A 16,419-nucleotide genomic window follows, 5' to 3' on the forward strand; every position below is an offset into this window, starting at 1 on the left:
TTTTGATTTTTAGTCTGTCTAATATTTTGTTTTTTGATTCCACAGTTTTTACTCGTTTAATTTCTGTTAATCACCTTGTTCATTATCGTGTTTTAATTATACACATTAGTTTATTATATTTGATAACTTCGGGTGCTATTATTGTCAAATTTCTTTTTTAAAAATGTAAGATGAGAAATTTTTTGCCCTCAATCTTTCCGTAAAAAAGCTGAACCGCTGAGGGCGATTATAATAGTAAAAAAAGTGAAAAACTGTAATTTTAAGAAAGATTCATCTAATTATATTTTTGAAGGTGTAAAGCCTTTATCTTATGTAGCCTTCTTGATCGCCTCAGTGCAGCACATTTTAACAGATATGAACAGTATGGAAGCAGAAACCAATCTTCCGGGCTGGATGCTTCCTTGTTCAGGTGAGTGGTTTTCTGAGATTCTTTTTTTCTTAACTTTTCTTTTTCAAATCATGTTTTAAAGAACTTGAGTAGTTCAGTCAGTTGATATATCTAAGATTTACTGTAAAAGTTCATTGGTTTAAAAATTTTTCGTTGTCTAGGTCTATAACGAAAAGTCTTAACTTGATGCTTTCGTGCGTTTTATTATATGCTTATGCTTTATTCATATTCCTTCAGCATTTTTTTAATGAGTTCCTTTTTTTTTTTCAGGTTGTTTGGTTATGTTTTATGCTGTTAATGCCGTGAGCCGTTTACCATCCCCGGCTCTTGTCAAATAGTTCCTTTAATAATACGGCATTTTGTGTTTTATAAATCATTATTTTATAATTTTATTTCATTGTTTTTCATTGTTCAATGTTGAGTTAGGCATGTTAATCGCACCAGTAAAATAGAGGATCGTTTATTCCTTGAGTTAACGGCCTGGTTATGATTTCTTCACTGCTTGATTACCTCTTATATAAATGATTGGTTTGTTCGGTCTAGGCAAAGTGGGTTTTCTGTTAAATATCGTATTGGGGAGAATCTTGTAATAATATTTGGCAGATATACTGTAGCAATGTTTATTCTTTGTGAATCAAATTAAAAAAGGTCACTAAGATTTCCGCTAAAATGTGAATTTTTTCTGAAAACATTTTTTATGGTCATTTTATTTGATTTTTGTTTTTAATTCCACTCGCTGAGCCGCAAATCTCAATATCTGTGTATTATGGTTTTACGGAAATGCGGCTTACAAAACCTCTTGGATTTTTACTTGGCATCTTATATAGAAGCCGTCGCACTGTCTCATTAGGTATAATTTCAAATTCAGAAGTTTCTATTGTTTGCCTTTTTCCTTTCATTCCATCACCAATCTTCCCTATGTTTGTTTTCTCCATTATCCTTAGTTTTTCGACTTTCTTATATTCCTTTTTTCCACTTCTTCATAGTCGTTCTCTGATTAAATGGCTTTTTCCGGACTATTCTAGTTTCTGTTCTTCTGTTCTCCTTACACTGTTCTCTTGGATTTATGAACCTCGCTTTGTTCAAGTAATGTATTTGTCACTGATGGAAAATTAAGGTTAAAAAAAAAAAAAAAAACGTAGCGCCTGCATTCATTCACGACTTTTTTTGGCAAGTGTTTGATAGTAACAAATAAATTATGCGCTACAGACGTGTTTGCTCAACATATCAGTCTAGTGTTGACATGTCCAAGTTGGATCACACGTTTAACGGGAATCTATAAAATTGCGATTGCTCTTACAATCTGAGACTTAAGTTGTTGGGTTCTCGTCGTGCTGTTTGTCGTGTGATCCACTTCTTGTTCAGTGGAATCTGGGTCGGCATTTCCTACCCTTCCTGGTATTGTCGGTACAAGCTCCGAGAAATCTAAGTACTTAACAAAAGAAGAAGTGTCGTGAGACCCGAAGCTTAAGCTTTTCTTCGAAGATATAAGGGAATGATGAGTCTAATTGATAGATAGGGGATAGCTACAGACTCGTCACTTTCTGGACCATTTTTACTAGTTAATGGTTGAGGGGAATGGCTGCTGCTGTGGAGATATCCATAGATTATGCTGATCTTTTTGGGAAATGAACGTTTAACAAAAGTCTATTTGTTATCCGAAATTTTTCAAGTTCTTTGGAATTTGTCAAATATCGAATTGCAATTCACACATTAATTTTCATTCCAGAAAAAAACCTGAACAATTTAGAACTTAACAAACTGACGACACAAATGCAGAATCAATGGACACTAGTACCTATGACTCAGGCGATTTTCCTATACGACTGCATAACATCAAGAAATCTGCTTCACTTGAAAGTAGGCTTTGTGCTTAATGTAGATTACGAAAGCCACAATCCCAAAGTTGTAAAAACCTGCATTCACATTGAGCAATTAGAGAATAAACAAAAAACAAAAGTGCAGAATATCAGTTCTACTTCAGAAATCTTTGGTACGAATCAATTAATCGTTTCCGGATATTCGGCAGCAGCCTGATATGGTCGTCAACACAGGAACATGCACAACTGTAATCAGTATTTCAGTGTTTCCCAAATTCTTACAATTAAAAAACTGAACAGAAATTTTGGAACCAGAAATTTTAAGATCTGCACAAAAAATCAAACCAGTAAATGACTTTGGATAAAAACGTCCAAGATGGAAGCAAATACAAAAACTGGTTACTTTAATAGTTGTTCATCAAATTCTTTGATTTGGATTTCAGTATACTTTGCGGGATCAGGACCAAATTTCTGCGTTGCTTTATCGAAACATGTCATTCCACAACGATTCAACTGTGCCTTAAAATGATTTTAAAGCTCTTTAAAGGCAATAATTTTGGAATAAGACTAAAAATGCCGAATTAGTCCCAAATATTTTAAAGAGTAACCGAAATTAATGCGATGGTGTATACAACCACTGAAATATTGAACACTAATTTCCATCAGTTAAAGAAGAAACGAAATGCTATTTACACTTTCCAAGATTTTTATTGTAAATAATTTCTCTCTTGCAACTCTCATTAAGTCCTCTAATGCTTATGTATCGAATTCATAAAATCTGCTCTGCCTGAAAAAAATTGTAGCCACCCAATATTAAAACTTAATGTTGTTACCTGTAAATTGTCAAGTTCTTTTTGCAAAATTCCAGTTGCACTTTTGACAGATTTATTGCAATCTTCAACACAAGTCTCCACAATATCTCGATTCATACTCCTATCGTAGCAGTTTGATGAGCAGACGAACATTTTCTTATGAATTCCTCTTAAATAACTGAAAAAAGGTCATTTTTAAATGTAAATCCCTAATTCTAGAAGTATTTCCGGAAAAATCCGAAAAAAAAAAGGGAAAATAACAGTAGGAATTGCATTTATCGCAAAAAAAAACCCGAAAGAGTTCAAATTTTAACTCATCTTTAGTCGAAAAATAATACAATCCTATGTTTCCACCACCTCAAATGAAACAGAAGTTGGAGTGGGAATTAAATTGTCTAATGAAATGGATTCTTTTTCAAAAAAGAAAGATGAGAACTTCGGATTTTTAGACATACAAGCATACAAACATTCAACAATACACTAAATGTATTAATATGAATATTTGTAATAATACAGATAAGTTGTTGCTTTATATGTCTTTTACACGTAGAGATGTCTCATTACCATCATAATATATAGACAATTTGTCAAATGTATAAATAGCAAAAGTTGCAAATAATTCTATCACACTATACAACGAAGTTCTCTTTTAGTTTTTCATTAAGTATGCATAAGCATTAATCAATTTAGTGATAGAGTCATAAGCATAGTGTCTGATGGGTAAAAGCACTTATGTGTAGAGGTTTTATTAAATATATTATATGGAATATAAATATGCATATTACCTTTGATCGATATCATCAATTAATGCATCTACTGCTTCTTTCATACGTTTCTCTGGTAAATTCATATCGTTAAAATCCACACAGCTAATTTCTGATATATTATATTAAAAGTAATTTTTGCAAAGATACTAGCCTGAAAAACTTTTATTACAGCAATGTTACAAACGAAAACTTCTCACAGTTATATGCAAAGCATAACACAAAGCTCACTTTACACTCTCAATTCCCTCTGTCATAGGAAAACCAATTCTATAATTACGGGCCGTATGTCGAGTCGTTAAAATTACTTCGTTGCTTTGCCATAGAGTTAAATGCTAATTAAGCGATTAATTAAGATTGTTGTCGGCTTTGTTTGTGTAGCACTGAAATTCCGGGAATACGTTGGAAATGGAAATGAATGACTTTAAAGCTCTATTATCGAAAGAGAAGGACGAAAAAGTACTCATTTCAATATTAATTACTAGAAGGTATCGAGTTGCGTGAATCGAAATAATATCATAAATTAATCTGATGCAGGCACGCTTTGCTTACATGTAGTCAATTTCACACATACATATACGTTACGCATGGGTTAGCTACCTAAGCTGTGCAGCTGACAGTTTTTACCTTTTGTACAAAGATAGAGTAATATATTAAAAATCTTTTTCGATCTTCGAGAAATTCATTGCCTCTATGTTTCATTTCATTTACATATTTCATCGAAATGTCTGAAACATATTGCATATGCGACATATGAACTATTGTGGCCGAGACAAGCGGAGATCTTCGATATATATATATATATATATTTTTTTTTTCTTTTCAGAATACAATGATAAACACTGCTGCTGTGCCATTAATATCCATAACTCAACCTAATTTGGAATACGTTCCGCCGGCATTTGCGATTGAACCATCTAGTGACATTCATTACGGTTTTGAAATTATCAAAAATGGTACCGTAATTGATAGAGTTGATTTTGAGAGACGGAAAGCCGGAACGTTTGTAATCATCGGTCGGTTACCTACTTGTGACATACAACTAGAGCATCCTACTATTTCAAGGTATTGTCCTGGAATTTTAGTTCTTTTAATGGACTTTCTGCAAAATTACTTGATTAGTTTGCATTCATGTTTTATCAAATGATATGTGCAATGTTCGAAAGCTTTGATTTTCCTCTAATATTAGAACGATACTTCTTTGTGTTGATATCACCCAAAACCATCTAAATATAGTAGTTTGCAATAGAATTCAGCTCCGAGTTCTCTAAATCTCTAATTTTGAAAGTCTTTCTGATTTTTTTTTTTTTTTTGGGATTTGTCATTTTTAATGTTTGAGAGTTTTAGGCATCATTGCATACTTCAATATGGTGATGATTTAATGAATCGAACTGGTAAAGGATGGCATATTTATGATTTAGGTAGTACCCATGGTACGAAACTAAACAAAAAAAGGATTCCACCGAAACAGTTCATCCGAATACGCGTCGGACATGTTATGCAGTTTGGAGGTGTGCTTTATTTTTTATCTTTGGGAACTTTTTTTTCCTAGTTTTGGAGACTCCTGATTTGTTAGTATAAATCACATACTCGAATAACTCGACTTTATTGGTGGGATAATATATTTGATTTTGTAAGTTCAACTTTTCATTTCATTCCTATGGAATTTTTTAAGGAAGTAGTAGAATTATGACTTTATTTGGCCCAAATTCGGATACTGAGGAGGAATGGGAGTATTCACCAACGGAAATGAAGCGGCTGATCGAGCAAAAGAAACTTTATGATAAAATACAAAGAGAGAAAGAGAAGACATCAGCAAATGAAAAAGAGAGTGACGGTATTATGTGGGGAATGGGTTAGTTGATTTGTTTTTCGAAAAGTCGGAATTTTTTAATTTGTGTTTCCTTCATATCTAGAGATTTCAAACAGTCACCAAAAGAGAACTTATTTATGATTCTTTTGAGTTGTAAATAAATGAATGGTTAGTGTAGGACTGGATTTTTTTTTCTTTTTTTAATAGAACATGAAAATTTATGTGTTTATGCTGCCTTTTTTTTAAAAAGTTGTCTCGTTTCAGATTATGATGAAGAATTAGCATATGCTCAGGCGCGTGATGGAGATGATATCCAAGATAGAGAAGAAAAATATCGTGATGATCCGCTGAAAGTGTTGTCACGGTTTTTTGAAAAAGAAGGTTTTGATATGGAATTTGCATATGAAGAAACAGGGACAGGACAAAACCACAAATGGATTTGTTCCATTGAGTTAGTTTACATTTTTAAACTTAATTTTGGATAGATTAACTGTGCAATAATGACTAGTTTTTTCATTTGAGAAGATCTTAATTATTCAGATTACCTGTTGATACAGCAGCTGGCCAGTCCTTATCTGCATCGGTGGTGTGCAGTGGAAGCAAAAAAGAAGCACAGGTGTTATGCGCCTTCAATGCTTGCAAAACTTTAGGTATTTAAAAACATTGATTTCAGAAAGAAAAAATTTGTTTTGGAATAGTATCTTGTCAGAAAAAAAAATTTATTTTGGAGTATCGTGTCATCTTTTGTATCTTGTTTAAGTTTTGCTCGATTTTTGCTGCTCTTTACAAAAGTTTTTTCTGCACGAATTCTTTTTATGTTTATTTTGTTGACAGATATGCATAATATTCTGTTTCGGTCGAATGAAGCCAGAAGGAGAGCTAAAAACTTAGTTGATAATGATTATTACGATTCCGATGAGGATACGTATTTCGACAGGACAGGTCAAATTGAAACAAATCGTGAAAAGCGGCGGCAGCGTGCTTTGGTTGCTTATCCTTTGCTGTTGTTTTTAATATTTTGTCATTTTGAAGAAAAACGTAGGATTGAGAGAAGAAAAAAGGAGAGATGTTCATAGCATTATGAAATATTTTCTGTGTTACTCTTTGAACCATAAACCTTTTATTACGCAAATATCAGGAGGCGAAAGGTAAAATGACAACAGAAGTAGAAACTTTCGAAACTTTAACGAAGAAAATTGCTTCAACAAGTAAGGAATTGTGCGAGGTGGAAGCTCAGTTGCTAGCGATTTCCAAGAAAGGAAAGGAAAAAGAGGATAACGAAAAGATTGATGATGATGATCTCGATAAATTCTGCGGACAGCTGGGCTATAGTGAAAAGGATAGCATGGCTGTAAGTCAATTATTTTTTTTATTATTTGTTATCGTTGTTGAAGTTTGTCATATCGTTTGTCAATATAAAATGGATAATGCACAGTATGCTTTTAAAGCTTAATGTTCTGCATCAAATTTCATCATGCACAAAAGAACTTGCGGATATATGGAAAATAATTTGATTTACAGGTGAAAATGGAAAAATCTGTCTTGCGACATCGTCTCGTAGCTTTAAAACATGAAAAGGAACGACTCGAAAAATTGGCCAAAATAGCAAAGCCAGTGGAACTGCCAGCACTAAAAACATCATCAAATCAAGTAGTGATTTATTTCTTCAAGCTATTCTTTTTTAAGGTTAAAAATACCTTCTGCTTCTCAGAAGGTACTGTGAAAGACTTAAAATTTGTGACTTAAAACTTCAGATTTTCAGGATGGTAAACGTGCTGTGGGTTCTTTGTCGGCAGCGACAATGAAGAAATTAATGAAAATGCGACAGGTTAAAAGATTACTTCCGGAAGAGAAAGAACGAAATGAGCAATTAGGAATGGAACTGCCATCGGACACGTTCATTAAAGAAACCATTGATAGGCTACCTTTTATAGCAGAAATTGAAGATGATGAAAAAGCTATTACTGGTTCTGGTAATGCCTCATCTAACGTTCATCAGCAAGATTTCCCAGTGGAAACTGATGATGCTAATAGGATGGTTTGTCTTTAAATTAAATAGACGACTTGATTGAATTTGGTTAGCGAATTTGGTTTTGTGGTATCTCTTTAATTTTTCTAACTTTGAAAGAAAGTTCTTTAAAAATTTTGAAATTTCGGAGTTCTTTAAATAGTTAGTGAATTTTCGTAACATGTTTTTTAATTTCAAGGAATTCAATGTTCCAACAACGTCGGCAGTGATATCAAACACAGAGGGAACTCTGGCTGAAGAAACTGAAAAGGATGAAACAGTCATTGTTTCATCAGCCGTAGCACAGGAAGTACAACAACATGCGCAATGTATTATTTCTGATGAAAAGACATCGTCTACAATAAAAGATGATAGATCTTTAAAAAGAAAACGTATTCGAATTCGTGATACGACAGCATTGAAGCAGCAAAAGGTTTTGTATTATTATTCAAAAGTTTGGTATATATTTTCATACAGAAATATTTCATATGCTTTTAATTTTTTAATTAAGTTTAGTTCTTTAACTCATTAAATTGTCTTAATTGTTCTACTTTCATTTAATATTGTTTTGTTAATACAGTCCATGTGGTTAATAGCATATCTACCTGCTTATGTATAATGTATTTATGACTAATTTGAGCTAATTTTCTTTCAGCTTTCTCATGTCTTTATATGATTCATTGCAGAACGGTGATTATGGTGAAGGAATTGCCAACAGAGATGAGGACTATATCATGTGGATGCCACCGGAAAATCAAAAAGGTGATGGTACAAATGCACTTAATTTGAAATTTGCTGGAAAATATTAGAAATAAATTTGATTGGTAGGAGAGGAGTATCAGTGACATGGCGCTATGCAGTCGTCAGATGCGAATTTTTATTTACTAACTGGGGACTTCTCGTCATTCATATTGGAAACAGTATGTAAAATTCATCCATCAGTTATTATGTTTAACATAGAATTACGTTTTGTTTAATAAAATATATATTGTTATATTTGACGTCGTTGTTTTTGTGTTTATTGATTCGATGGGATTAAAAAAGAAACAACATTCAATTTTACACGCAAGCTTGAGATTTCTTGCAAACACTTTTATGCTTGAATACAAAATTATGATTTAAGCTGAAACCATGCAGTATTGTTATAGCTCACTTAAATTAAGAAATCCATTCGTCCATTAGTCAGTAAATTTGTGTGAGATTCTTGCGCTTTTGGGTTTAGAAGCTTCATATTTAAAAAAGAAAAGTTACGAATTCAGTTCAATTCTAGCATGTGAGTGCTGAATCATCTTAACATGTTTATTTTTCATTACAGTAAGGTAATTATATGTTGAAGATTGGGTAACAGCTTCTATTCTTGAGACATATTTATCACTGTTATGCATATTGCCTTAGTGAATGTCTTTTTTTGCTTTGAAAAATACAATAGCAGAAATTTTGGAATAGATTGACTATTTGGAGAAACATTCATTATGAACTAGTTGAAATTTCCTACGAGAAATGTAAAAATTATTCCGAAAGATGAAATACTTTAAAGTAACATCAAATCTGGTAACAAAATCCTCCAGAGCACTGTATGTTTATCACATCAAAAATGATCTATTTCCCTTGTTTATCACATCAAAAATGATCCATATCGTATGTACTTGATGTACATTCACGTTTAAATGAATTAATAGTAGTTCGATTTGTACTGAAATTTGAAATTTATCCATCTTATTTGATCTTCATTAATTTAAAGGGAAAAGAAGTGTTGGAATCACTTGGCTTTTAAAGATGGATTCATACCACAAAAAAATGGTACCATTCCTTTTGAATTATTTCTGAAAAGTATTATTTTTAGTTTAATTTTCTGGAATTCTCTCGAAATATATCAGTTAATTAGATGATAATTTATCAAGATTTTGGAAATAAAGCAACTGTACTAGACTGGTAAATTTGTTTGTCTGTTAAAAAGAAAATGCCAATCTTTATCACTACCCAATAATTTCAAAAATTTCAATTTTCGCACTTTGTTTTTTAAATTTAAAAAAAAAAAATGTTTTCAATCTAGATTATTATGAATAATAATGAAAAATGAGATAGGTTACACTTAGTTATAATTTATAAAAATAGTCTTAAAATCACTGTATGTCATGCAAATGAAAAATAATGAAATATTGCGAATGCTAAACAAAAATACTTTATCAAATGAAATGACACAATGTGTCACAAATACTTATCGTAACATTTTCGTTAATGCTATCCTTAGACATTCGTTTTGATTATATTTTCATTTGTTTATATTTATTCATTCTATCAAATAATACTATTTGTAATCTTAATATCAATAAATCGATAAAATGTCAAAAAACTGAAAAGAAATAAATTGGGTAAGGAATACTTTTGCTAAATAATTATATAATATAATTAAATAATTAAAGGGAACAATAAAACTGACTGATTCCTTTGAACAGAGAGGAATAGAAATGGGAAGAGAAAATATTAAGATAAGGCTAAAATGTTATGTTTACTATAAATCGTATTTACTCGTTATTATATTGTGTGTGTATGTATATATGTAGTGTGTGTATGCCTCAAAAATAAGTGGAAAGAAAAAAATTTAATTTTTATTGCAAAATTTGGTCTTTCAAGAAATTTTTTAATTTCGAAATTAAAATTATAATAGTGAATTAGAATCCAACGAATTAAATGATGCATTTATGATGATAGCATAGCTAAATTATGGTTAGTCGCAAACAACATAAAACATAAATGTGTATAATACAAATTTGAGATTAAGAAAAAAATGTTGAAAAAAAGGAAAATCAACAAAAATATGCAAATGTAAATGCATTACAATCATTTAGTAATAGCTATATGAAATGATTTTCAAAATTTGAGAATGGCTAGCTTTTAATGCTACATCTGTAATGTTTTTATTTTCTTATATAAAGCTTATTTCATTGCATAGTTAATTATTCATTTCTATTATTATTACTATTGTTATGGTTATCAGTAAAATCATTATAACTCTAACAATAGAGAAAAAATTATGGTAAATAAAAATATCATTTAGCTTTAGAACATTGGCAGTTGAAGAGATTAAATGAAAATTGATGAACTTTTTATCGTATGACATCCTCTCTTAAAAGTGCTACATCAGCATCAGATGGAAGAACTGTTCGGTCGCCATATATTTTTCGTTTCATTAAATGTGACTTCAATATTTGACAAGAAATTACCGCCACAATGCTAATCACTGATATAAACAATCCAAAAGTACCTAAACAAATTAAAATTAAATATTTGCAACTTTTTAGAAAAGTTCAAATTAATATTTAACAAAAAAAAATTCTTTAAAAATTGAAGTTTCAAATTACTGGATCAATCAAATGCTAGCATTCATTATAAAACTTAAACATTCTACATTTCTTTTTTATGATATCAGTCATCAGTACATTTCTTCCTATTTTTGGTTTTCAAATCCTGTAGAAATTTCAAATTACTTTTACTATCTTATTTAACATATTGGTAGGCGAAATTATCGTCTTAATTTGATTATAAATTCTAGTAAATAAAATGTTTTTCTTAGCCTGGTTCCAACTATATTAGCAGGTGGAATTTATTTCTTGGCCTGATTACAAATTTGCTGGAATGTTCAACTGATATATATTTCCTAAACAATTTCTATTTTTTAACAAAACAAAATAGATATTTAATTTGGAAATAAATAACTTATGTGGCGTTAGTAATAAATTCAACCATTAAAGAGTATACATTCACACGTACGCATATTCACATACGCACAATCATAAAGTTAAGTAGACGCATACACTGTCGCGGACTTTAACATCGTGAAGCACTAAATAAATGTTAACAATACTTAATATAGCAATCCAATAATGTCCTTTGCAATTCATCGTAATGGTTTAACTGACTTTTGATCTTATATCAATTCACATACTATGAGCATCTATCATGTAATGTCTATTGCAACTCATAATAGCCACTTGTCATAATGTCTAGACAAACCATTCTACTCTCTTTCGTGATATACATTTTTAAACCTATTGTTAAAGTTACTTACTATCATCCTTTGTACAAAAATGTCTAATTATAAACCACTCCCACATTTTAACACATATAATGTAAGATAATTGCTATATAAGGATCACCCTTGTTAAATCGTGTTAGAAGATTTAGTATATGTGTAAATTATCGCCAAGGACCGACGATTCCAATTTCAATTGTTCTCTATCAACGTATTGTCTGTCCTATTACTTCTGCTAATAAAGAAATTGGTTTATATTTCTGTTACCTCACGCACTTATATTTACATCCTCCCTGCGATCAAACACCTCTACCAATATTATTAATTAAACAATCAAAAACTTCCACGACATACACATACACACACACACACACACACACACACACACACACACACACACACACACACACACACACACACACACACACACACACACACACACACACACACACACACACACACACACACACACACACACACACACACACACACACACACACACACACACACACACACACACGTAAATGCAGATACTTTGCAATTATTAATTTATGCTTCTGATATAATTATATTTCTCAGAAATTTAAACAGATGTCAACCAACAAGAAAAGCTATTTTCATATTTGTATTCATACGTTAAATTCACTAATTGAAATATTAACATTTTCCGTTTTTCGATATATTTCATTATTACATGTGACTTACTCATTTTCCTGTACAAAACGAACGGATCACATTCCATTTTCCAATTGAGTGGAATAAAATTACTTGTTGCTACTTCCAAATTTTCCACTGTACATATTTTATCACAATAGGCAATTGGAAAATGATATATTTGATTGGAATCGGTGACATTTTTGTAGTAAAGCTTAAATCAAAGAAAATATTACGAAAATATTAATTCTAACGGGAAAATATGCAGTTTTGTACGATTGGATATTATGCAATGAATGTTAAATTACAGAAATTTTTTCTTAAATTATAAAAATTCAACTTAGGGAATTTCAAATTTTTACACATTAGTAAACAAATCTCATATTCATGCACTTAATTACATTATTTTTACTAAGTCACTTTCATGAATTAAAAAAGAGCTGACGTAAGTAATAGCGAGGATTAGAAGTATGTAAATTGATAGAGATGTAATAATGGCTTTTGTAAAGTAATTGATAATGATAATACTTTAAATTAGCAAGAAGAAATTATGTGAAAAGCAATTGCAAATGCTATGGACGATAGTGTATTTGAACTAATAACAAGGTTATCTTTAATTTTTTTATTTGCATATCTTCAATATTTTCAATGATAAGCCGAGAATAGTATTTACTCTAAGATAAACAGTGTTAATTGATAATAATGGCACTACCTACTTATAGTTTAACAAACAAAAAGCAAAAACAAAAAAGGAAATAGAAGTCATTAAAATGATAATTTGACAATTCAAAAAAAATTAAAATATATACCTGAAGAATGAATTGATTATCAATTTGATGCGTTTCAAGTAATACAAGAGCAGCATATGGAGGATAAGCTGTAAGCTTCATACCAAACATACTTAGCAGTACTGCTAATGTATCATCATGCTAAAAGATTTTTACATAAACAATAAAAAAACAGATTATAAGTCAAATGAGAATTTTATTTGACAAATAGCAGATATTTCTTGACGAATAAAACAATTCCGCTCAGATAAATAACGGAAAAAAAATTATATTTATTAGTTAAATCACTTTAAATTCAGCATAATAATCAATTACTTAATTAGAAAAACGAAGAAATATATACAAAAATAAATAAATAAATAAAACAAACCGCTGAATATGCATACATCTTTTGCTTCCATGTTGAATGTTCTTTCATTAAATTATTAAGTCTTGCAAAAATTTCCTTCCATAATTCGCCTAAAACTATCAAAATTTATTCTTTTTGCGAAACTTATTTTTACTAAATGTTATAATTTTTTTTTTTTATTTCAAGGAAATTTTTTCCTAAAAACTAACCTCCTTGAAGTCTTTTCAACAAATCGGTGCTGTATTCATATTGACCCCACAAATTAAACATTTCTGAGATTTTATTCCATACAGTTTCATTAACCCATTTTGGAAATTGATGTTTATCCTTATGACAAGTCTAAAGAAAACGTAAAACAAAAACAAAAACAAAAACAAAAAAAAAATAAAATAAAATAAAATAAATGAAAAGATTGCAAAACAATTTGTTTTTTTTTCACTTCTAAACATCAAAATAATTTTGAACAAAATACTTCCAACTTTTTCGTTTTTTTTTTTTTTTACTTCATTATCAAACTATTTTCTTTTTTTTTATAATTTAAAATATACTGTAAATTAAAATATAATTTTCAAATTTATTAACTAACTTTAAATTTAAATAGAAAACAGTAACTTACAATAACTTTAAGTGAATCGTAAACAAGCCAAATATTTTCAAAATCGTAATATCCACTTTCTACATTCATATGTTTACCGATATATCGTAAAAATCCTTCATTCATCTTTAACATATCTTGCACTGTTTTCGTTCTAAGTACTTCTTTTAGCTCTTCTTTCACCTTTGGACAGTCTTGTTGAAGCAATTGCTGGAAAAATTAGATTTTAAAGTTTCAAATTTAAATAAATAACTTGTAATACAGAAAATAGGCTTCAATAAATACATATTTTACTCTTAAATTATTTATTTTTTCAAAAAAAGATTACTTTTTAAACTTAGAAAAATTAATAACTAAAGCAAAAATGTCAAACTTTGTCGTTTTCAGCCTGTACGGTATGCACTGGTATTGGATGCCATACTGATGATAAATTATCACTGTGATATGTTTGTGGATATAAGCCTTGAAGGACAGCATTAGCTGTCATTAACGTACGGTTAATATCTGTGCTTCTTACGTAAATCTAAAATAATACGTTACGTCGGCAAAAATAAACAAATCAATTGAATATTTAAAAATTTTGCTAAGATAACTAATTAAATGATTAAGTGAACAACTTTTATATTATTATTTCTGCTGTATAGCAACCTTTTTAATCAAAATTTGAATGAATAAAGTAAAACACTTTTTTTGATACAATTAGATAGTACCAATATTCTTTAATCATCTTTGACTTATGGGTCAGAGGTCAAAAAAATATTGTGTCGTTTACTAGCTTTTAATTTTTGCTATTATTTTTTCATTATTTTTTTTTAAAAAAAAAGGATATTAAAATCAGATATTATCGAAACAAATGGAGGAATGAGATTTTTTTTATTTAAATTAAATATTTTCATTCAAAAATTTGCAATGATAATAAGAATAAATTGTTACATATCAAAATTTATAAAATCCAAATGAAACCTCTGAAGTTTTGAAAGTTTTACTCAAAAATCCATCATATCGTTGTCTAAGCAATTTGCCAAGATGATATGCTTGCCAGATGCCATCAACTGTTAATTCACCTAAGCCAATTTCCCATGATTCTTTGTTATCATTTGGAAGTAAATTTATCGGTGTACGATCACCATGTCGCCACATCTATATGACTAATTATTATATGATTTAATTATCTGATTATTAGTTTGACCATCAATTATTGTACGTCTAATTATTACTTAGCAAATAATGATAAGTAGTAATTAAAATTTGCTAATAATGTATTGGTCAACAACTTGTCATTTAATTCACACCTATAGATTATTATGATTAGCTAATGATAATACTACATGAATAATAGAAATAATGATCGAAATCTGATAATAAACTTTTACAACTTTTTGATCTTCTTATTTATTTAAAAATCTTTTACAACATGCATAATGCCCATGACTAATTTCCTGATAATTATGTGTTATTATCAATAACACTTTCAATAAAAACAATTAAATTTTAAGAAAGCATTTCAAACAGAATCAATATTTTTACTATTCCTCCTTTTCTGCCAAATAGTTCAGTAATTAAATGGATATATTAGATATATTAGATTATTTAACTTCTTGATGAAAATTTTAGATTATCATTAATCATTTTGACTGATAGAAGAAAAAAATCCCAAGGACATATTTTAATATAACTTACTGCATGAACATGAATGAGTGTTGTTAAATTTGCTCTTATATCAGCAGCTTTTCCATCCTTATCTGTTATTGCTTGTTTACTGATAACAATAATCAGTAAGCAATAAAATACAGAAACAAAAAAGCATTTCATATATACCTGAAAATTCTTATTTCCATTCAACTGAAAAAGAACAAAATAAAATAGTACGAAAGAAAGAAAAAAGAATGAACTTTTTATAACAGATATTTCAAGAAAAAAAAGGTTACTTAAATATTTAATTATAATTTGTAATTACAAATTATAATTAATCAAAATTTCAATGAAGCATAACAGTCGATGAAAATGCAATTATTCTAAAAATAATAAAATCAATGACATCAAATAGCATCCTCAATGACATAAATAAGTAAATGAATGGAGAATACACTTTGCTCCATTACTTCTTCTCAGTGAACACAGCCTGCTTATTCTTCTTCATCAACTGTGTCACCAAACATGTCACCAACATATCTATCACCAATGTATATTTGTCTATCAGTGTACTTTCCGTATGTATGTGTGCATGTATGTATGCATGTATGTATGTATGTAGGATGTCATTTGCATAGTACAAATTGGAAGACAGTAATTATTAATAATCAATAAATTTATGCAATTAATGGGACATTGTATTACAATTTTGTAAATAAATATTCATCCCTTTTTTATGATTATTCTAAAATTATAATTCTTT

General features: G+C 29.6%; 4 protein-coding genes across 5 annotated transcripts; 2 read left to right on the plus strand and 2 right to left on the minus strand.

Annotated features, from left to right (window-relative positions):
- Nucleotides 1-354: 354 nt before the first annotated feature.
- Nucleotides 355-726, plus strand: Bm14670 (Uncharacterized protein; the record flags this gene model as incomplete). Its single annotated transcript, XM_001897443.2, has 2 exons — nucleotides 355-409; nucleotides 659-726. 2 exons carry the CDS (start codon nucleotides 355-357, stop codon nucleotides 724-726), a joined length of 123 nt encoding a protein of 40 aa, XP_001897478.1.
- A 1,637-nt stretch (nucleotides 727-2,363) lies between these two features.
- Nucleotides 2,364-3,870, minus strand: Bm7510 (RIKEN cDNA 2010309E21, putative; the record flags this gene model as incomplete). The annotated part of the gene is made up of 4 exons (XM_001897442.2): nucleotides 2,364-2,454; nucleotides 2,612-2,727; nucleotides 3,042-3,198; nucleotides 3,806-3,870. The coding sequence occupies 4 exons, from the start codon at nucleotides 3,868-3,870 to the stop codon at nucleotides 2,364-2,366; spliced, it is 429 nt and encodes a 142-aa protein (XP_001897477.2).
- A 322-nt stretch (nucleotides 3,871-4,192) lies between these two features.
- On the plus strand, nucleotides 4,193-8,414 carry Bm7505 (FHA domain containing protein; the record flags this gene model as incomplete). Of its 2 annotated transcripts, XM_043077404.1 has the most annotated exons (12): nucleotides 4,193-4,243; nucleotides 4,611-4,849; nucleotides 5,132-5,295; nucleotides 5,460-5,639; nucleotides 5,862-6,048; nucleotides 6,138-6,247; nucleotides 6,432-6,583; nucleotides 6,736-6,948; nucleotides 7,119-7,247; nucleotides 7,360-7,635; nucleotides 7,805-8,038; nucleotides 8,292-8,414. In XM_043077404.1, the coding sequence occupies 12 exons, from the start codon at nucleotides 4,193-4,195 to the stop codon at nucleotides 8,412-8,414; spliced, it is 2,058 nt and encodes a 685-aa protein (XP_042933338.1). The 2 variants fall into 2 exon arrangements, with proteins under 2 accessions (XP_042933338.1, XP_042933339.1); XM_043077405.1 differs by lacking the exon at nucleotides 4,193-4,243 and having other exon boundaries at nucleotides 4,617-4,849.
- A 2,298-nt stretch (nucleotides 8,415-10,712) lies between these two features.
- Bma-pho-5 (Histidine acid phosphatase family protein) lies at nucleotides 10,713-15,836 on the minus strand (the record flags this gene model as incomplete). Its single annotated transcript, XM_043077406.1, has 9 exons — nucleotides 10,713-10,870; nucleotides 12,344-12,506; nucleotides 13,102-13,221; nucleotides 13,451-13,539; nucleotides 13,639-13,768; nucleotides 14,046-14,234; nucleotides 14,398-14,547; nucleotides 14,988-15,164; nucleotides 15,705-15,836. The coding sequence occupies 9 exons, from the start codon at nucleotides 15,834-15,836 to the stop codon at nucleotides 10,713-10,715; spliced, it is 1,308 nt and encodes a 435-aa protein (XP_042933340.1).
- Nucleotides 15,837-16,419: the final 583 nt, after the last annotated feature.

The sequence above is a fragment of the Brugia malayi genome (assembly GCF_000002995.4).
Source record: "Brugia malayi strain FR3 genome assembly, contig: Bm_v4_Chr1_scaffold_001, whole genome shotgun sequence".
Classification (NCBI taxonomy): Eukaryota; Metazoa; Nematoda; class Chromadorea; order Rhabditida; family Onchocercidae; genus Brugia; species Brugia malayi.